This window comes from Paraphaeosphaeria sporulosa, assembly GCF_001642045.1.
Source record: "Paraphaeosphaeria sporulosa strain AP3s5-JAC2a unplaced genomic scaffold CC84scaffold_2, whole genome shotgun sequence".
Lineage (NCBI taxonomy): Eukaryota > Fungi > Ascomycota > Dothideomycetes > Pleosporales > Didymosphaeriaceae > Paraphaeosphaeria > Paraphaeosphaeria sporulosa.
Genome location: NW_017253361.1, coordinates 5,026,657 through 5,046,895, shown reverse-complemented (window position 1 = coordinate 5,046,895; position 20,239 = coordinate 5,026,657). Strand labels below are relative to the sequence as shown.

The following is a 20,239-nucleotide window of genomic DNA, read 5'->3' as shown; positions in this document are numbered from 1 at the left end:
AACTTTAGTTCCATATTAGTATATAGTCTCTTCGCCCGGCGGCGGATAGAAGAGGTGAATTTAGTATTATAGGCTAGAGGATTAAGGAGCTAAGATAGCTAGAATGAATATTTATGAATTCACGAAGAGTTAAAGTTAAGCTTCTGCTACCGAAGTTATATATCTGGCCCCCCGAAGCTAACATCAGGTCCGAGGTCCCAGCCGGTCCCAGGCCGAGACAAGACCTCCAGGGCGTAGCCTATCACAATAAGATCCCTTCCCTTCCCCCCGTTGTCTTGCCTGAGAACCAACCCTAACCCTTTAGGCTATAGCTACCCTTCTTGATTTAACACCTAGTAAGGTACTAGATTTCTAGCTCCGTACTAGAGGCCGTAATGGTAGGTATATCACGCGGAAACTATATTATAAGTAAGTAGGGAGGAAGTAGAAGCTAATCAGCGCAGCGTTACCTAAGCATTTCCTAGCTCGTAGAAAGACTCACCTATGTAGAGTGTCCAATCTAGACGCATTCTAGCATAACCTATCCAGAGCACAAATGCGTGTTGGCTGGCCTCTCAACAGAAGCTTACTATAGTAACAATAATCCCTATGTGCGTATAGCTGCTTCAATTCAGGAGACTGAGGTTCGCGGAGGGAATCGACGCCATACCTAAACGAGGTGAAATTGAGCTGGTTCGCGAGCTTAGGCGAAAATAGGAAATATATAGGGCAGATTCAAACGCCATTCCTAAACGAGACGAAGGAGGCCAAACACGCAGCAGCCCCAGGGAGATAGGATGAGAAGTGTATTTGACGAGCTACAAGCGGGCCACCAGATCCAGGCGTCTTGGGTCCATTTCGTTGGAGCCTTCCTCCCATATCATCGCTACTTGATGCATGTGCACGAGCAGATGTTAAGGATTGAGTGCGGCTACAAAGGGCTCCAGCCGTAAGTTGGACCCTTTGCCGGGAGCCAACCTAGTCAGGAGAGATCATGCGAAAGCTAACCTCTTGAAGGTACTGGGATGAGCCTAGAGACGCTGGCAAATGCTCGTCCTCGATCATTTTCGACGCCACCACAGGCTTCGGTGGGGATGGTCGCGAATTAGACGGCTGCCTGACCGACGGCCCTTTCGCCAACTACTCCAATGCGATTGGCCCGGAATTCCTTGTGACGGACCACTCCATAGATCGTAACATTAGCGACGAAGTCAGCTTGAGTTCATCTCAAGAGAAAGTCGATTATGTTACACTTATGACACGTTTGAGACAGCATGGCCATGCATCCAAGTCAAGTCGCACAATGGAGACCACACGGGGACCGGCGGCCAAGATTCTACTAGGTCTCTCACATTGACTCAGGTGTCAAACCCAATTTCGTCTCCAGGAGATCCGATATTCTACCTCCACCACACATGGCTCGATAAAGTATGGTGGGACTGGCAAGCACAGAACCTGATCCCCGTCTCTATGATATCTCCGGGAACAACTAGCAACCGGCCTAACACTGCCCTTTTCGACGTCCCGGGAGGTAACAATGGAGTGATTGGCAATGGATGCACCAACCAGCCGCCACTCTACACGGGCTATCTGTGCAATGTTACAACGCTTGACCATATGTTGAGCTCGTTGAAATTGTTGTCGAATGCAACGATACGCGCTGTGATGGACATTGGGGAGGCTGCCTTTTTTACGAGCATGTCTAAACAGGAGTCAATTCATACGAGCGAGCCGCACGATCGTCTCCGGCTCCAACGGCACTCGAATAAACAATGAAAGGGCGCAAGCCTCTATGCTTTGCTGTATCTCGGAACAAAGGAGGGACCTAGATACTATCTCTGTCTGAAAAGGCACAATAAAACCTCTCTAGTGTGACCGAGAGCTGTAGTGTCTATGTCCTCCAGTTTCATCCAGCGCAACAAAAATTCAACATGCATGCTAACTTAAAACTATTTATAGTAAATATTGATCCTTGGAAAAAGGTCTTCCGTAACGGACGGATGACGCGTACTCGTCGTGCCCACTAACGCCCGCATAGACTTACCCTTTACATAGTCCCAGCCACAGTATGTCATACGAGTTTCTGAACACGGAATCCTCAAGAGAGATCTTTCTTCGTGGTTCTATTGCGTAATTGAGGTATTCAGGACGGTTCGCATCGACTTGACGTTCAGACAGTTGCGGATCTGGTATTTGGGACTAACAACCCCTCCATTGTCAAACAAGGATTTTGGCAGACTGTGGGACCTACGTTAGTAATGTTCCATCTGCCAATGGAAGGTGGCGCCACTATGTGGAAGGTAGGTTTTCTTGAGTCTCTAGACCCTAAAGCTGAACTGATCAGTTCATGATGGACCCTGAAGCCGTAGCGAGACCTTCCTTCGCGTACCACGAACAGCGTCCACAACGATCTAGATTGGGCCATCGGATTAACACGGATACGCCCTTTTCCCTGTCCTAATTGACCTCCATACTCTACCAAATCAATATAAGTTCGCGTACGTCCTCCACCATTTCATGCCATACGCACACAGGATTTTACCTCGATTATGTATATCATCAACCGCTTCTCAATCCTAGTTATACTCCTATCACTCTGCTGGCAGATTGGAGCAGATACTTGTGGCACTGCCGACATCGCCAGCGGCGCAGTCACAGGTTGTGAATGCGCCCCTAGCTTCAATGATTCTGGATGTAATCCTTGCACCGACAAATACTGCAACGACGCAAGCCTCTTCGGAAATCTCCACACATGTGAGATAGGCTGCACCAGCGATAATATCAACTGCAATGCCTGTTACCTATATTTCAACGGTGTCTGTCGTTGTGTCAAAAACACCGCACTGGACTGCATAAACAAAGGTGGTGATTGGTGGCTGCTCAACTCGCATACTCTGATTTCCACCCAAAAACAGATACCGGGGGTTTTGCAGCTGCACTCCGACAACAAAGGCTGGGAACTGGGACAAATGCTACTAGGCTCGACCGGGATTACGCTACCACCAGGCGGGAACGCGGTGACAAGGAAAACGGGAACGCTTGCCGTCAACTCGGTACATGCCAGGACCGAGGAACAAATCCATATCCACGTTTGTGACAACCCAAATAGCCCACTCCGAAGATATTTGTCGGGCATCGATCCAACGACGTATACCAGTCTCACGACATTGCCGACATCCTTTGCCAACTTTCCTCAAGGAACTGTACACTGTCAGGCATCAAAGACACCGGGGGAAACTATGAACGTTGCTGAAATTACGGCCCAATATCTTAACACCGTCACCAAACCATGTGACAAGTCATACGTCGGAGCTGGCGTTATTTTTGACAGTAGAGATTATACGTGGGGATGTCTCACGACGACAGGCCATAGCGGAGAGGACCTTTTCTGTAAGCTGACATAGGAGTGATGGCATCATAAAAGTTTTGGCTTAATTGGATTGAGGGCATAAAGTATATCCGATCTATCTTTTCGATAGCAATTGCAGACAATGAATTTACATATTCATATCGAGCACTGAACTACAGGACAAGATTCCACTGGCTTTTCGAAGGCAACGAAGCTAGACCAAATATCAAGCAAGAGTGAGTGCTATGCCAAGAGCCGCCACTCTCACCGGTTTCAGCCCTGTTCATGTCTACAATGGCCCCCGTCCATTTCAATCAGCACCAAAGGCCCGTCATGAAGGACGTGAGCTGTAAATACCCGTGGTGGTACAGCGGTGGAACAGACTGACTGCGAATAGACGTTTATATGGCGCTCGGCGCTAGAACAAGGTCATGGTTGATGCGGAACCTAAGTTCAATAACGTTAACCGAAGTACAGCCATCCGTGGAGAAAGCGCGTGACGTCAGCTGCATATTTTGTTCACTCTCAGCATAAAGCTTGTGTCGCGAAAAATTGAACATATTAACGTCTTTTCATCAGCTTGCTCTAGATTTCACGTACCGAGTCAAATACTTGATCAACTTTGAAATGGACTCAGGATGTTTTCGGAGAAGTCCTGCAACTTCAATCCTTTCACATTAACCATAGCATTCTGAACCACCTTGCCGATTTTGGAATCTAGACTGCACTGGTGAGCTTCGAAATCCGCTTCCCCGTATCCTATGTGACACTTTTTATGCCACCAGGTCGACTTCTCTGCCATACCGCTCCTATCACAGACTCTGTTGCGGCTGGCTCCTATGTAAGGATTTCCTGACTAGGGTGAGAGAAAACACCACCTCTCCATATGTTTCATAAACGCGCCATAGAGCAAAGCCCCACATTGAAAGGAGTAAGTTGGATTGTGAGGACAGGAATAGTTGGATTCTTTATAAACCTCGAGTAAGCGGTGCAATTCCGAGCTAACGGACTCAAAAGGGCATTGCAACGACTGCGGTCCATGCTAGCTAACCAGAGTTAGCGATCTGAATTTCCGTCGAGACAAGTCGAGACCCAATAAGCAGTATACGGGTGACCCGTCTGCTAGCTGATTAATCGAATCATGGCGCTAGCTACCCTTGGTAAGGGCACGCGACGAAGCGAGACGATAGATCCACGTTGGCTAAGGGGGAAGAGGACCTTTTCTCCTTATCCAACGTCTTGTACCTACACGTAGATACCGAACGCAGTAATATCAGTCTAGCCTACTGGTCCGTAGACGTCTCTACTCGTTGCTCTCGTGACACTTGCTATTTACCTATCAAAGACTTACAAAGACGATCAGTTTCCTATTAATAGCGATTTACTACTATAAACCAGTATAATTAGGAAGTATATTGTTGTTTTATATATATAGGTGGCTGATTAGAGGTGTAATGTAGACAGATCTACGTAACTGAGTGAGAAAATGCGCAAAACACCAGCTACACACGAACCACTATTGCGAGTCTTGGTATAGCTCGCTAGGTACAGATATATGCCTCTCCACTAGATCCTAAGCACACCTTCTACTTAACTTACCACTACTACTCTAGTCTAACGCCTCTACGCTCTCCCGGAGATCACTATAAGCCTTATCCTTTAATAGAGCGTTAATACGCTACTTTACCCACACTGTAACGGGGGTCGCTTGGCTTTGGGCTAAGCTATCCTCGAATGGGGTTCTGGTGAGAAATGAGGGCTTCAGGAAGCGGTATGGTCGCGTTGGGTTGATGCGTCAATCAACTACGGTGAGGTTGTGTTGCCAAAACGTCACGAGTAATCTTTCCTGTAAGGAAACTGGATGCAGTAACTGTATCGTGGATTGACGATGATGGATTACCGTGGTAATCCATCACCTCTATATACTGCTATCTGGCCTGGCTCTGTTGGCTCTGTGGCTCTGTCTTCCACAGATCCACAGATCCACAGATCCAATCACGTGACCTTCTCACGTGTTCATATTGTGTTCCGCGTCGGAACCGTAAGCGTAATTCACGTCGTCATCGTCCCATTGGCCATCGCTGCTGACGCTGTCATTGTCGTAATTCTGGTGCGGCGCGGTTGCCGTAACACACACTTTCTACAGCTGCGGCGTCTTTAGATTAACCTAGAACTTCGCGTTTAGCTCCACCATGAAGCTCTTAAGTATAGGCATCCCTAGGCGGGTGTCTAATGCTGAGTGCTCTATCTGGAACCGCTCTAGAGCCTCTTGCTGATAGTCATGAGCCTTAAAAGTAGTTGCAAGCTCCCTAATCTGCCTTACTATATTGTCGAGCCTCATTCCCATCCAGTCCTCTGCCGTAAGGTTCCTAGTACGCTTCTCTTGCCTCTCCGCTGCTATTGTGGCAGCCCGTTTACGCCCTTAAGACTCGTTGCTAGAGTCTATATCTATTGACAAAGACTGGGGGTCACTGTCCTCTATAGAATCGGCAACCTGGCTGGCAAGGAGCCTATTAATAGAGCTTGCCGCCTCCCTAGTGGCGCAGTAGCCCTTAAAGAGCTCCCAGTGTAGGTCCTTAAATGGTAAGGCAAAGTCTCTATACCTCTCTACCTTTGGATAAGCAATAAAGTACTCCACGAGCGCCCCCTTATCTATAATAATAACGCCGTCAATAACACTAAAGCCTAATTACTAGCGGAGCTGCGCCCATATCTACCACTCCTTCTTATAGGTATTGACTTTGCCTTTACATTACTCTATAGTAATAAGCCTGGACAACAACTCCTACACCTTCTTCTGGGCATAGGACTAGGCCTATGATTTAAACCTGCTATTAGCTCTGTTACCCTCACTAGCCTAGAAACATAGAGCTCTTAGCAGAGTTTCAAGTTGCCTATTAGACCATACCATACGCGTCCTCGATATTGGTGTTGAGCTAAGAGACCTGGCGTAGGTGATGGCGATAGGGATACTAGCGGCGGCAGCGCTGGCGGCGACGACGATAGGGTGCCTAGGGCCGGGGACGGGGATAGGGACAGTGATAATAGGACCTCTGCGAGCGCTGATTGAGCAACTCTCTCAAGGTGCCTATTACGAGGTGTTGAAAGGATCCATTTCCCAACAAAATAACAAAAAGTGCTCTGCTAGTCAGCCCACGGCGATCAACAGGACATAGACTACCAAGAAAACGGTATTTTACAGCCAAACAAGCCTCCGTTTGGTAACCGGAGTCAGCACAGGCGCCGCCAAGCTCCCTACCGGCGATTCCTATCGGAGAACGAAACCAGGCAGGCCCTTACTAATTTGCGTCGCGTACATGTCTAGATTAACCCCGCACACAAGCTTTATTAAAGTTTCGCTACGATGTGCTTCGATGCGTCGAAGAACGCCTTAGCGGGGTCTTAGTAGAGATAAGCAACCTATTTGTCAAGTAGCGTGCCCCTAGCGTACGTCAGTGGCTGAGCCGTTCATTGATAACGTGTAGGATATAAGCGATTTTCGGGCGTTGCAAGCATCCGGGCGATGCAAGCACGGACACGGTAATGATAAGCCAACGTGCTGACATCCTCTCTGAGTTCCGCTAGGACTCGAGCAGGTGAACAGGTATGCGAACGCTTTCTTAAGTTCAAGTGCAGTCTCTAGCATGGAAGGAGGAGGCGCCAGAAGCATGGTACGCGGGGTCTGTGATCTTAGTAGAATGCACCATACCAATTGTAGGCCGCGCGCCGTGCCAAAGGGTCTGATCTAGCGGTTAGCGGCAAAGATAGGCTGTGTGCTAAGCGCGAATGCAGCTACCAATGGCCGCTACTGATTGTCCAGCCGCGTGCTCCTTAATCTCAATCTCGTCCCTCGTCGCGTGCCAATGTGTATATTCGCCCATCTCGCTTCTTTCGCGTCTTCTCCATATTGACCTCCTTTCTTCGATCGCCGCACGACGTTTGGAGCGTTCGCGACTTTCGACGTTTTCAATTCATTTTGAGCCGAATCCGGGTGTTACACACGGTCCTCGCCTGTTCTCTTCACGTCTCCCCACCATGAGCCTCGCGCACGAGAATACCGATATGGAAAAGCATCCCAACGGCTCCCCACCTCCAGTTTATGATTCCCTAGCGGATCACGCCAAAGGACGTCAGTCCAATCTCCATGGCGAGGATGTTGCCATTGTCCACTCAGACCAAAACGAGCTCAGGCGTGACTTGAAGGGCCGCCACATGCAGATGATTGCCATGTTAGTCTTGCCGAAAACACTCCAGTGAAATGACGATGCTTTACTGCGCATACTGACATGCTTTACAGTGGCGGTGCTATTGGCTCTGGTCTGTTCATTGGTTCGGCCTCATCTTTCACCACTGGTGGACCCGCCGCTGTTATCATCGGGTTTACAGTTATCGGAATTATGATGTACCTGATGATGCAAGCATTGGCCGAGCTCGCGGTCATGTATCCTATTAATGGAGCCTTCACCATGTACATCTGTCGCTTCATCGATCCATCCTGGGGCTTTGCCTGTGGGTGGCAATACGCCATTAGTTGGCTCACTGTGCTGCCTTTCGAGATCTCCGCTGCTTGCAACATCATCCACTACTGGCCAGGATCGGAGGGCATCAATAATGCGGCGTGGATCACACCGCTTCTCGCTGGTTTGATCTTCATTCAAATCTTCGGTGTCAAGGGTTATGGCGAGGTGAGTGCGCTGCGCTGTAGCGTGCCCCGCTATATGGCAACCGGACTAATGTCTCTTAACAGGTCGAGTTTTTCCTATCGATCATAAAGATTCTAGCTTGCCTAGGGTTCATGATCTTGGGCATTATCATTAATGTTGGAGGTGTGCCAACCGACAACAGAGGTTACATTGGCAACAAATACTTGTACGTTTTCTCTGCTCGGACGGGTTCATTCAGGTTTGCAGAGCTGCCCACTGACTTTCTGTAGCAAGGAACCTTATACCCATGCGGGGTTTCTTAACGGCTTTCATGGCTTCTGCGGCGTTTTCGTCAATGCAGCATTCGCATACACTGGCACCGAGCTTACTGGCCTGGCGGCAGCTGAGACAGCCAACCCAAGGAAAGAGATTCCCAAGGCGTCGAAGCAAGTCATCTACCGGATCCTGATCTTCTACGTTGTCAACCTTGCTCTAGTTGGCCTCGTTGTGCCCGTCAACAATGAGGCACTCAACGGTGATGTTGGCGCCAGTTCACTGCATTCACCTTTCGTAGTTGCTATCCAGCTTGCTGGTATCAAGGTCCTCCCATCAATCTTCAATGCCGTCATCCTTATCGCGGTCATGAGTGTCGCCAACGCTTGCACATTTGGATCCACACGCACGATGCAGGCTCTTGCGGCGAACGGTGAGTGCGCTGCATCACATCATACTCGTCCCTTACTGATCATACTCTTTTTCTAGGTATGGGCCCGAAATTCACCGCCTATGTCGATAAGAAGGGCCGTCCACTCGTCGTGGTGGTCATTCAGCTCCTGTTCGGACTGTTGGCATACATCAATCTCGCTCCCAACGGCGGAGATATCTTCACCTGGTTGCTGTCCTTGTCTGGCATCACTGTACTCTTCGTCTTTGGCAGTATTGCCATTGCACACATCCGCTTCCGCAAAGCTTGGTGAGTCACATGCTCTTGTATACAAACTGTGTCTCGGCACTAACAATACGTTTAGGCTTGCGAGCGGCCACACTCTTGATGAAATTCCATACAGAGCCTCGTTCGGTGTTTGGGGCTCTTGGGTATGCTTTGCCATCAACGCCATTGCGCTCATCGCCCAATTCTACGTCGCACTCTATCCAGTCGGTGGATCTCCCAACGTCAAGGCTTTTTTTGAAACCTACATGGCAGCACCCTTCTTGATTATCTTGTACTTTATCTGGAAGGTCTACAGCTGGTTCAAGCATCCTTCGCACCGCCCATTGTGGATTGCAACTAAGGACATTGACATCTATACTGGGATGAGGCAGGAACAAAGAGAGCTGATCAGCGGCGAAGATGTGACCGCAGAGACGAGACGCGCGAGCATCCAGGAGATTCAAGATGAGAAGAAGAAAAGGGGTGTCAAGGACTACATCATGGCGGGCGTTCATTCAATTTTCTAGTGGTGGAAATTGCCTTGCTGATGAACATACATCGTTCGTTGCGTAGACCGACCAATATAACTGCTAGTACTTCCAGAGTCTATTGCTACGTCCGAAAAATTTCGATACTTTCGTGGCGTTCATAAGTCTCTGTGCATCTATCTTGACACAATTGACAGATGCACATACTATCAACCAGACCTTATGTCAGAACCCAAGGTATCCCATACCTCAGCTTTCCGGTCACGGGACATCCGTCGAGACAGGGCGTAACCAAGGACGATTAGGCCCAAACTAGGAAGCTGTCGGATCTAGTCCGACAGCGATTCTTCTCTCCTATAATCTACTTTGGTTGCTCGTCTTGTACCTATCTACATTGCTTGCCTGTGAATCCTAAAAATAGATAGGATCTAAATTATAGAACTAGAGTAGATTATAGGACAGATGGTTTACTAGTAGACACTCTCCTCTAGTAACTATCCTTTATACTAGCTAAGTGTAGGATAGGGCTGAATGCCCTAACGCTTCCCCCCATAGGCTTTATCAATAGTGTCCTGCCGAGATAAGGCATACTTCCTAATATTTAGTCTGGTTTTTTACTATCTATGCGTTCATTATCGTGAAGATGAGGAGAATTTGATTAATGAGCGGTCCTGGGTCCCTGGGACTCATTCGTCACGCCAATGCGTTCGGTGTCCTGCACACAAGATGTTAACGAATGACCCAGTCTTTTTAGAGGATAAAGTAGGGGTTTTGTGTAGTAAGTGATCTTCTAACCATATATAGGGTAAACTTACCGAACGCGTCTGTATTGAGCCCTGCTGGAGAACCTTCTTAACGATCTCATCCTCGTTCGAAGTGCCAAACTCTTCTTCTAATTGCATGTTACTCGCAGTCTTTAGGATGCCCCGTTTGTCGTGCCTAATATTGCTTTAATTTTAGCCAAATCTCACTGTACATATGTAACGATGATATCTTCAATCAGCTGCAGATTCTAATGCCCGGCATGAGTGGAATTGGGACAGGAAAATACTTACTCAGGCACTAGGATAGTCCATCCCGCAACAACCTGGCTTAGTGGGATACTTGGGTCATTCTTCCATTCGGTGACCAACTCTTCGCTTTCAACAAAGATGGTAAAGGTAACGTCTGTGCTGCCCTTGTAGAAGACTTGCGTCTGGGCTGAGTTTCCACGGGCCATCTTGGCTGATTTGTGTGTATAGAGATACAAGTAGTTTCGATCTGAATGCGGGAGTGTGAGGGCAGTTGAGTTTGATTGATTCGTTGTTTCCGAGTGGTGAAGCCGTGATGTTAATGAAGATCAGCTTTCGAGGAGCTATTTAGCAAAAGCCGTAGGCATCATAGTAGACATTACGTCATTGCCACACTTCTTTCGACACTGCGGATCCCCTGCATGTGGGGTACTTCGTGGCTTGATGTAACAGCACCACTGTGCGAGGGTGACGGTGGTCTAGCTTAAATGGGAGCTGCCTTGACGCGCCCTGCATGAACCCATCTCGCGTCACTATGATCTTGATTGAGGACATTGTGTTCTAGCAGGAATATGACAAGACAGGATCGGATCCTTTCCCAATCGGTTCCATAGCTGTAGAAACTGGGTTCAATGCATTGGGTTGATTCTGTATCTGAATAATACCATTAGCCCGGCGTCAGTGACCGAACAAGTCAGCGGATATCAGATTCCTCGTTCTTCACTGCAAACAGGGATGATTGTTTCTGCCATTCGTCTAGGGCACCGGTCCTTATCGGAAAGAAAGATAAAAGAAAAATCGTTTTCTTGGATGGCTTGGCGCCATACCTTACCGCTCTTCTTGTACGGTCGATGTCGAGAGAGGCGAAGACCAAATGATTGCCCGGGACGAGGGTTACATGCATATTGCTAATGGAAGAGCGCGTGGGTTGAAATATTGAAGAAAGAGCTTCAAGTAAATGTGGTAGAAATGGTTCTGGTGAAGGTCGACGGCAAGCAGGGATGTGGTTTCGCGCAAGTGATTGGACAAACTTGCGGCTGGAGGTGCCGGGCCATCGTCCAATCTACGCACTGGGTCCGTGCGGAGCGCTCACCTTACGTAAATAGGATCATCACCGGATAGCGTTGCCCTTCGTTATTCTGTACTTTTTGATTTAGCTCAATGCTTCCACTGCTGCTTGATGTGATAAGTCTGGCAAGACAACTTCTATCTTTTAGCGTTCTGGACTCAACAAACACGGCTAACTTGTCGGCCGCGCAAGCGAACACGATATTGTTGCAAGACAGCCAGAAGAAATCAGACTAAGTGCTATAAGCCACTCAAGAGAGCAGGAGGTCCATTTGAGACATTCACCCGTGAAATGTAGCTTAGTCGCGGCAACAGGAACAAAGCACATGTCTGGATATGAAAGGAGTGAGCTAGTGTTGGCGAGCCTCTCACACGCTGTACACAAACTATGATGTGGTCTTGCGAATTGATGCAATACCATGTCTGCTTCACTCTTCCACTTCCATTCATCTCCCATATCCATCTAGCTGGCAATCCATACTTGACGTGCAACATCATGCATCTACTATCTCGTGAGTTATTGTCTAATATCACACCACGAAGAGGTCCGCGCTAATTTTCGTGGACAGTTAGACAAATTAGTCATCTCTCAAGATGGGTTCCTTGCTCAACGACGACTGACAAGAGGAGTTAAAATTGAACCATGCCGAGGCCACTGTATGTTCACTTCTCCGCCATACCGTTAGCATCTGACTTTCAATTGCAGGCTTTGCAGTCCAGCGTCTTACATAAGGTTCGTCAAGCCACATAACATATGATAGCGCACGTCTTTGTCGCTGGACATGATCCCAGCTTATGCTTGATGGCAACCACACAGTCGATCATCTCATGTCGCCAGGCAGGGACATCCTTCGACGCCGTCACGTGCTTCAATCGGTGACGTCAACGCTTAGGTCATTGCAGGTGGTGGGAATTTTCCCGACAGTCACGCATCTGGTCACTGTCGACTAAGTGATCAGCAGCGAAGACGGCAATCTGGAGAGTGCCCTATATGGCAGTTTTCTTCCTGTGCCGTCGTTGGACGCGTTTCCGTTGTCAAACGAATCCGAAGATCAAGATTCAAACATTCCCGGTGCTATGACCACCGTAAAGGAAGAAAAGATAGTACTCAACAGAAGCAGTGCTACCTTCCAGATGCCGGTACCAACACAGGGTCGCCGGCAACGTGCTCTGCCTCATCACCATGGCCCTCGGCATCAAGAATAAAACACAGAGCACCGCGATCACCATGGCCCTTGCTCCGGTCACGGGGACCCTCGGTTACGTTGCTTGAGTTCTCCTCCACGGTGACTCGTTCTACAGGCACTACTTGCTGTGGTATTTGACCATCGATTCGGTCTTCATCGCTCCCACCATTCACTTGAAGCTTGTACGCATCGTTATTGTTCTAAGCCTATAATAATGAGCTGAGCTAATATCCTACCTATTATAAAGCTAGTCTTATTAAAGTTGTAGGTATCCTTATTATAGATTCTATAGGTAGCTTTTATGCGCGCTGTAAGGTTGAATTACGCCCTAATTACTTTAGGATCCTCATATAGAGCTCTCTATTAATCATATAGTTGATTAAAACGTATAGGAAGGCTTTCTATCTACTTAACGAAGTTGCATAGCTACTTCTCGCCTACCTAGCCAGCACCGCGCTCAGCGAGCAGTCTATTCGCTATATCTTGAACAGCACCTAGGGTTGGCGAAAACCCTCGCGAATCAAGGTCAAGTATATGCCTAGTAATCACCTCCTCTTCTAGCTTAGTGAGCTTCTTTGAATTGGGCTTAGAATCGTGTCGTAGGAGTACTCTAGCGCGTCAGCTATAGAGCGTACTTTTAGGGACTTTGTATATTATTGCAGCGCGTCTTCCACTTTGAACCTAATTTTGATTGATTGCTAAGATAGCTAGAGATATATCGCCTTCGTTGTAGGGCGATTGTAAAGTAGTTGGTTGAGCCATTGTGACTAAAAGGTGACGTGACGCGAAAGTCGGTGGGGTGCGCAGCTCGCTTCCTGCGCAGCTCGCTTGCCGGTTACGTCTGGGTTACAGATTATTATTCGATTGTTTACCCTGAAGTTTCACAGTCACAAAAGTTACTTTTTCCCGTGGACCACTTTAAGCTACATCATTGCATGGTGTAAGCAAGGGCTACCATGATAGACTGCAGAGATCTCTTTGGAATGTTATCACATAAAGAGCTACACCATTGCTCTTCTACGCTCATCCTCAACCAGAAGCCCCCAAACTACAAGTAACACCAGGATTAGCATTATCAATATTCGCACACAAAAACTTTGCCGTCCCGCTCGCCGCCTTGACTGCCCACCCCGAGAAATACACATTACAGGTCCCTCCCGCGGGACAGTTGATATTCGCCACCGTAGGAGCGTACTTCGCGCTTGTCGCGCCCTTGAAGTTCTTGAAGTAGACGTCCGTGATCTGAGCAGTCGATGGGTTCGAAGCACAGTAGGACGCATCCTCGTTGTAGCACGACTGGATCTGCGCAGCGTAGTCGCTCGACGACACCGTCACGCCGTCATAGGTTACGTTCTTCACGACTGCGGTGCCGTGGGAAGACCCACCCGGGTAGACTTTAATGCCTACGGCTTTCGTCGCGCCTTCCATGACTGCATTAGTTACGTATATATTGGAAACTGTATCAGTCTTTCCAGCACTTCCACCGAGCGAGCCTACGGAGAGACCGTGTGAGCCTTTGCAATGGATCGTATCGACAGTCACGTAGTCTGCGCCCGGCTTGAACGCCACGCAGTCGTCTGTGTTTTGGATAGTGATATTTTTGAGAGTGGTGTATGTGGCTGGCCCGATGTCGATGCCGTCGGTGTTTTTGGCAGGGTTGCTGGATTTGGATTCGGCGGTGAGGTAGAGAGATTCGTAAGAGATATGGGAGCTATCGCCGTTGTTGGTTATGAAGAACGCTTACCCATAATGTCAGAATGATCGCCTAAGCCGCGGATAAGTGATGAAACTTACAAGGTGGGTTCTTAAACTTTAAGCCGCTCACCGCAACATTCGTCGACTTTCCCCCAATATTCAGCAACTTCGGACGCTTATAGCTCGAGTCGCTAGCAAACTTGTCGTAGCTCGCCTGCCCATTCCCATCAACGACACCGGCACCAGTCACGCTGCGGATTTTCGCGCCGCTGATTCCGCTCACAGAGATGATCGAGCTCACGCCGTTCCAGAAGGTCGTATCGTCTGATGCTTTCAGTGTGCCTTCAATCTGGAAGTCGCAGTTGGAGCAGCCGGTGAGATCGAGCGTGCTGCGGATCATGTAGGTCTTGCCGGCTGGGATGATGATGGTGCCTCCTGCGCCGCAGGATTTGAGGGCTGCTTCGATTGCGGGGACGTCATCTGTGCTGGAGCTTCCTGCAGAGGCTGGGGTGCATGTTGCGCGCTTGGTAATGCCATCTGTACTGCGCGAGAAAAGTCCATTGGAAGGAGCGTAGGCGGCTAGTGCCGCACTGGAGAGAATACTGATCAAACCGACAGCGTTAAGCATCGTGAATGTGCAGTCATGAACAAGCAATGGCTAACAAGGACTTATTTTATATAGATTCAAGGGCTTTCGCCTCAAGAGCAAGTACGCGGGTAGTCGGGATGGTCGTATTAATGCCCAGCAACTACTGGTGGAAATGCTTGTTTCCTCGCTTAGGAAAATCTGGGGTACGGGACAGGGATCAGTTGGTTCTGCTAGGATTAGAATGACACCGGACAATTTCGGCAAGGGTGCTTGCGGCCTAGTTCCATCTCTATATGAGTCCAAGTGTCAAGAGGAGCAAAACGGTTACTTAGATTATGCTGAACACGAACTTTGAGCGTGCCGTGTTCACCGCTAACCTTCACCAGCTCGGCATAGGCTCCTCCCCTTCCGTATCTCCCTATTCACATGATCAGGATCGGTGAATACACAATATCCCGGTAGTATACACCGGAGGCATTATTCCAGCTCGGTATCTGCACATAAGCATGGCTGCAGAAAAATATCCTCCGGCCATCCGGTCTAGATTGACCCGAGGCGGATACATCAGGCTCGAGAGCCACATCTGCAGCCACGCTCTTTGTATGGGTTTCAGTCAACATGAAAATCTCAAGCTTCCTGATTTTTTTGGCTTCCGGCTTAGGTCTTGCTTCGGTATCGCCACTAACAAAACGTGCCGGTCGCACAGGTCCACCGAGCGGTTGTAAAGTCGTACGCGGGTCCGGAACCCAGTCCGGCGAGTACACCACCCTAGGTGCTGCGATCACTGCTTTGGGAACTTCGGCGACAGTCTCAGCTTGTATCTTCATCTACAGTGGTACATACACCGAGCAAGTTGTTGTCCAGTACAAAGGACCACTAAGCATCTATGGCTACACTACGGAGTAAGTCTATGCTTCTTCAAGAGAGTCTTCTTCTACGCATTGCTGACCATAGCAAGCATTTCCTCGTACAAAAATAACGCCGTGACGATAACCCACGAGCTTTCGAGCCCAAACGCAGGGTCCCTTGATGCCTCGGCCACAATTAACGTCAAGTCCTCGTCATTCGCCCTCTACAACGTCAACGTCGCGAACACATACGGAAAAGGCGCACAAGCTGTAGCCCTCGTCGCCAACGGCTCCAAGCAAGGCTACTACGGCGTCTCTTTCAAAGGTTACCAGGACACTCTCTATGCCAAATCAGGCGATCAGTACTACTCAAACTGCTACATCGAGGGCGCGGTAGACTACATCTTCGGAGATGCGAGTGCCTGGTTTGGAGAGTGCACCATCGCCAGTACTGGCAGTGGAGCGATTACAGCGACTTCGCGAGAGACAAGCAGTGATCCGGCGTGGTATGTCTTCGACCACAGCACGATAACTGCTGCAACCGGAGCCAGTGTGACGGGTATGGTGTATCTTGGTCGTCCCTGGCGCGTACTCTCGCGCGTAATGTACCAGAACAGTGTTCTCACAAATGTTGTGAATGCTAAGGGGTGGACAGAGATGGCTGATGGAGCTACACCGTAAGTTCTCATGTTCATGTGACCGATAGACAATGTTGCTAATAGTGATAGGCTGTACTATGAATATAAAAATTCGGGTGACGGCGCTAACACTTCGGGCAGGAAGTATTTGTCTGCTTCGAGCGCTGCTGTTACCAAAGCACAGATCTGGCCTAATTCAGGAATAGACTGGTACGACAAATCTTACTAGTCACATTCTGTGATGCGGTAAACGATAGTTGTTATGATATACATCACAGCAAGCTAGGCCCTCGGCAGCAATGTGGGCTGCGAACTATCGAACAAGGACTTCAATTCTATCGACATTGCCTTGATATATACAGCATATATAATGTGAATCTGTGTCTTATTTATCTATTTATTTTCCAGTGTAAGTACCTATACACTTAGGTAGTGGCATGAATATTCGAGTGTGAGGTTCCAAACACCAATGTTGACCACCATGTCATGCGTGTCTGGTCCTGTTATCCCTGTTAATGTTTTTATCTTACAAGTCTTTCGCACGATATCGACTCTAGGCTAACTGTATCTGATGATGCCGCACCAACTGCATTTGGACTGGTGGTGGGGCTGGACCATTATCTCGCGATTTCGCAAGAAGATCGTCCCCGCACCTGTTTTCGTCAGTCAAGTCCTCCTAGGCAAATGGAGCCTGCAGCACTTATCGTCTCCGGGTCCTGGCATCTCCCCATCCACTACGCCGGCCTTGCCAATTCCCTCCATAAAGCCGGGTTTCGGGACGTTCGCAACCCGAAACTCCCCACAGCAGTCGAAAAACTTCCCGTCCCAGCCGAGGCAATCATCGAAGGCGACACGAAAGTCATCAGAGCTGAACTCGCAAGCTTAGCAGACGCTGCTCATTCAATCACGATTTTCTGTCATTCCTATGGAGGTGTGCTTGCTTCAAACTCCGTGGACGGCTTCCTTTGGGCGCAGCGAAAAGCAGCCGGTAAGCCAGGCGGAGTTGTTCACATCGTTTACATGGCGGCCTTCATAATTCCTGTTGGAACGGCGCTCGGCGACTCGTTCGGAGGAAAGATACCGGAATGGTTACGAGTGGATGAAAAGGATGGGACTCTGCACATCAGCGATCATCGAATGTCCTTTTATAATGACCTTGATGACGCCGAGGCACAAAAGTGGGCGGGAAAATGCGTTCATTGCTCTTTGCACTGCTTTCAAGATAAGTTGACCAGTGCACCGTATGAGTATATCGGGAAAGGGCTGGACGCAACGTACCTCGTTTGCAAACAGGACTACCGACTCATAGAGCCTATTCAAGAGGCTATGGCAACCTTGCTTGGGGAAGATAGGAAGATGGAGTATATCGATGTTGGACACTGCGCCATGGTTGGTGCTCCAGAAGAAGTGGCAAGTGTGGTGTGGAGAGCTTGGGAGTCCAGCAAATCTCGTTTGGAAGGGTCGAGTGCATAGAAGCTCCTCTCTCCTCCCCATTCTTTTTGCAGTAATGCCACCAATACATACATCTCTCCCACTGATCGTGCAGCATCGAAGGACTGATTCATTGTCACCGTGTGTTTCTGTTATCTGAGGCCATTTCGCATATAATACCCCAATTTCTCAGCAAGTCCTGATATCGTATATCCTATCATGAATAGAATCATTGGCTGTTGACATCTTTGAGACAATTCCTGCGTTCACGCTTGAGAAGCGCCGAATCTTTGGGGGGGGGGGTTTAATATGTACCAGTATGGTAGCGCGACAAGAGCCGTGGGACTTTCCCAAGCTTTTCATCTCAGCTTCGCTATCGCAGGCTCCGAATCATGATATAGATAATGTCGGGCCTTAAGGACTATGACTACGCCGGCATGGCGGAACGAAAAATGCCATATATTCAGTGCCGTTTGGCTTTGGGCAAGATATCCGCAATGTTCGGCGTGAGATTAATCGAGTAATGGAGGATGGGAAGTTGATGAGCATGACCATATTTTCGCCGCCGCGATTAATGACGGACTCAACGAGCCGGAGAGTTTCCCCGCACAGTCTGAGTTCGTCATAGCCGTTCGTGGCACAGACCATACTGGGAGATCGTTACGCGTTACAACCCCTCGGACTGGTCGCGTGAATCTGGTAATCAACTATGCACACTGGTTAAGAACGTACCCTGTGGGTTCTTCTGCAAGAGTGGCTGCTCGGTGGCGACAACTATACTTGCCGCCATCGCCGCGACTATTATAGGCTTCGTCGATCGGGACAGCGGTTTCGCACAGCGTGAGAGGGATGCCGCTCGAACGAAGAGGGGCCTATGTTCGATCTTCGAGGCGATGGCCACCGGAAAGAACGCCACGGAGGAAAGGTTGTAAATAACCCCATGGCAACTGCTTGAAAGCAATCGACAGTCCTACTTTTTAATTGAAAATGCTCCATCGATGATACCACAAGAGGATTAGAAATAGACTATCTCTATAGTAATTTTCCGGCTGGTTATCCTCATCTGAACATTGAACGTTAAACATTATGTAATATATTACGACAGAATTCCCACAGTTCCGATGGAGCACGACCCCTGGGGATATCCTCTTAGGGGGCACCATAAAGGCATTTTCGTAGCAAATCTTGTACAAACAGCAGCACGCGCCTCAAGGTATTTTCGAGGCATCTGAGAGACCGAAGCGGAACTCCGCATCTGTTGTCATCGAGAACACCTCTGGAAGCGCAATGAAGCAGCACATTCGTCGCAGGCGTGACCAAATTTGCCAATGTAGATTAGAGCGTGGCAGAGTTAGGCGGCTCATCCTGAAGAGTTCGAGTTCCAGAGGAAGCCCATATAATTGCATTGTTGTGGCGTGTTAAGACGCTGGCTGCCAATGCTGTTGATAAAGTACCGATGAAGCAGCACATGAACACCCAGCTGCTAATTCTGGCGAATGTAGGGATACAGCATGCCTTATCAGTAGAAAATTCTATGGAACACGATTCCAGGAATGATCAAATATTATTGCTTGTAATCATGTCTCAGAAACGCCAGCAAGCCACCATATTTTGACCCTCGTTGAGGCTCTTATAAGACGCAAAGAAACAGCTCATCTTCAGTGCGGATATCTCAAAAGCCGCATAGAATATTTTTCTTGTGTCCTCTAAAAACTGTTTGGTCAAGAAGCGGCGATATCTTGGTTCATTTTCGATTTGTTGCCGGGGGCCACTGCAATTTTTCATATAAGAGGCTCTGTTTCAGACAGCATAGAGGAGCAGCGTATGGCTCGAGTACTTTAGGTTTTGATAAAGTGAATGACGCCGCAATTTCCCACGACATAGGTACTCCGATAGTAGTCACACCGGGACTAACACCTACCTAGTATGGATCGTTGATTTATTTCGAACCTGCAAGGGAAACCACAAATGTTGTTTCTTTATCCAGTTTGGAGAAACTGAGGGCAACGCATGCCATGTTTGCCGGAAATTCCTGAGCCAACCACTAAATAGCAAGTGATTACAATATGGGTATTGTAAAGTTCAAAATAGTTCTAAAGCCACAAGGCGAGACCACGCCGCATGTCTGAGTTTCCGTTCTATTTTTGGGCACGCCGAGCGCCACCACATGCCTTGTCACTCTGGTTTTGTAGACGCTTAGAACAACCAAAGCATGTCGATTTCTGGATGTTTTCTTTTCTGACGCGCCATGGACGCCGCATATTGGCATCGTTGCTGCGATTTGTGAAGGCATTGAGGCGAGCACATAGTCTCTCTCCAAGCAGTTTGGATGTGCGCCAGAACACAACCACTATGATGCGGTGCAACCTAACTTCATGACACG

The 20,239-nt window shown here is 48.6% G+C and overlaps 7 protein-coding genes across 7 annotated transcripts; 5 read left to right on the top strand and 2 right to left on the bottom strand.

Moving 5' to 3' along the window:
* Window positions 1–872: 872 nt before the first annotated feature.
* Window positions 873–1,755, top strand: CC84DRAFT_1173382 (Di-copper centre-containing protein; the record flags this gene model as incomplete). The annotated part of the gene is made up of 3 exons (XM_018180028.1): window positions 873–928; window positions 997–1,189; window positions 1,249–1,755. The coding sequence occupies 3 exons, from the start codon at window positions 873–875 to the stop codon at window positions 1,753–1,755; spliced, it is 756 nt and encodes a 251-aa protein (XP_018041464.1).
* A 734-nt stretch (window positions 1,756–2,489) lies between these two features.
* On the top strand, window positions 2,490–3,476 carry CC84DRAFT_519668 (uncharacterized protein). The gene has a single exon (XM_018186595.1). It carries the CDS (start codon window positions 2,529–2,531, stop codon window positions 3,381–3,383), a length of 855 nt encoding a protein of 284 aa, XP_018041463.1. The 5' UTR covers window positions 2,490–2,528; the 3' UTR covers window positions 3,384–3,476.
* A 3,708-nt stretch (window positions 3,477–7,184) lies between these two features.
* On the top strand, window positions 7,185–9,787 carry CC84DRAFT_1140113 (high-affinity amino acid transporter). The gene is made up of 6 exons (XM_018176272.1): window positions 7,185–7,557; window positions 7,626–8,013; window positions 8,076–8,197; window positions 8,262–8,677; window positions 8,734–8,944; window positions 9,000–9,787. The coding sequence occupies exons 1-6, from the start codon at window positions 7,364–7,366 to the stop codon at window positions 9,427–9,429; spliced, it is 1,761 nt and encodes a 586-aa protein (XP_018041462.1). The 5' UTR covers window positions 7,185–7,363; the 3' UTR covers window positions 9,430–9,787.
* Window positions 9,788–10,048: 261 nt separating this feature from the next.
* On the bottom strand, window positions 10,049–10,609 carry CC84DRAFT_1214347 (DUF1960-domain-containing protein; the record flags this gene model as incomplete). The annotated part of the gene is made up of 3 exons (XM_018182620.1): window positions 10,049–10,105; window positions 10,206–10,329; window positions 10,446–10,609. 3 exons carry the CDS (start codon window positions 10,607–10,609, stop codon window positions 10,049–10,051), a joined length of 345 nt encoding a protein of 114 aa, XP_018041461.1.
* A 3,075-nt stretch (window positions 10,610–13,684) lies between these two features.
* On the bottom strand, window positions 13,685–14,978 carry CC84DRAFT_1256782 (glycoside hydrolase family 28 protein; the record flags this gene model as incomplete). The annotated part of the gene is made up of 2 exons (XM_018184659.1): window positions 13,685–14,394; window positions 14,450–14,978. 2 exons carry the CDS (start codon window positions 14,976–14,978, stop codon window positions 13,685–13,687), a joined length of 1,239 nt encoding a protein of 412 aa, XP_018041460.1.
* Window positions 14,979–15,142: 164 nt separating this feature from the next.
* Window positions 15,143–16,718, top strand: CC84DRAFT_1238408 (pectinesterase). Its single transcript, XM_018183937.1, has 3 exons — window positions 15,143–15,841; window positions 15,898–16,464; window positions 16,516–16,718. The coding sequence occupies exons 1-3, from the start codon at window positions 15,558–15,560 to the stop codon at window positions 16,652–16,654; spliced, it is 990 nt and encodes a 329-aa protein (XP_018041459.1). The 5' UTR covers window positions 15,143–15,557; the 3' UTR covers window positions 16,655–16,718.
* A 361-nt stretch (window positions 16,719–17,079) lies between these two features.
* Window positions 17,080–17,969, top strand: CC84DRAFT_1113875 (uncharacterized protein). The gene has a single exon (XM_018175375.1). It carries the CDS (start codon window positions 17,110–17,112, stop codon window positions 17,896–17,898), a length of 789 nt encoding a protein of 262 aa, XP_018041458.1. The 5' UTR covers window positions 17,080–17,109; the 3' UTR covers window positions 17,899–17,969.
* Window positions 17,970–20,239: the final 2,270 nt, after the last annotated feature.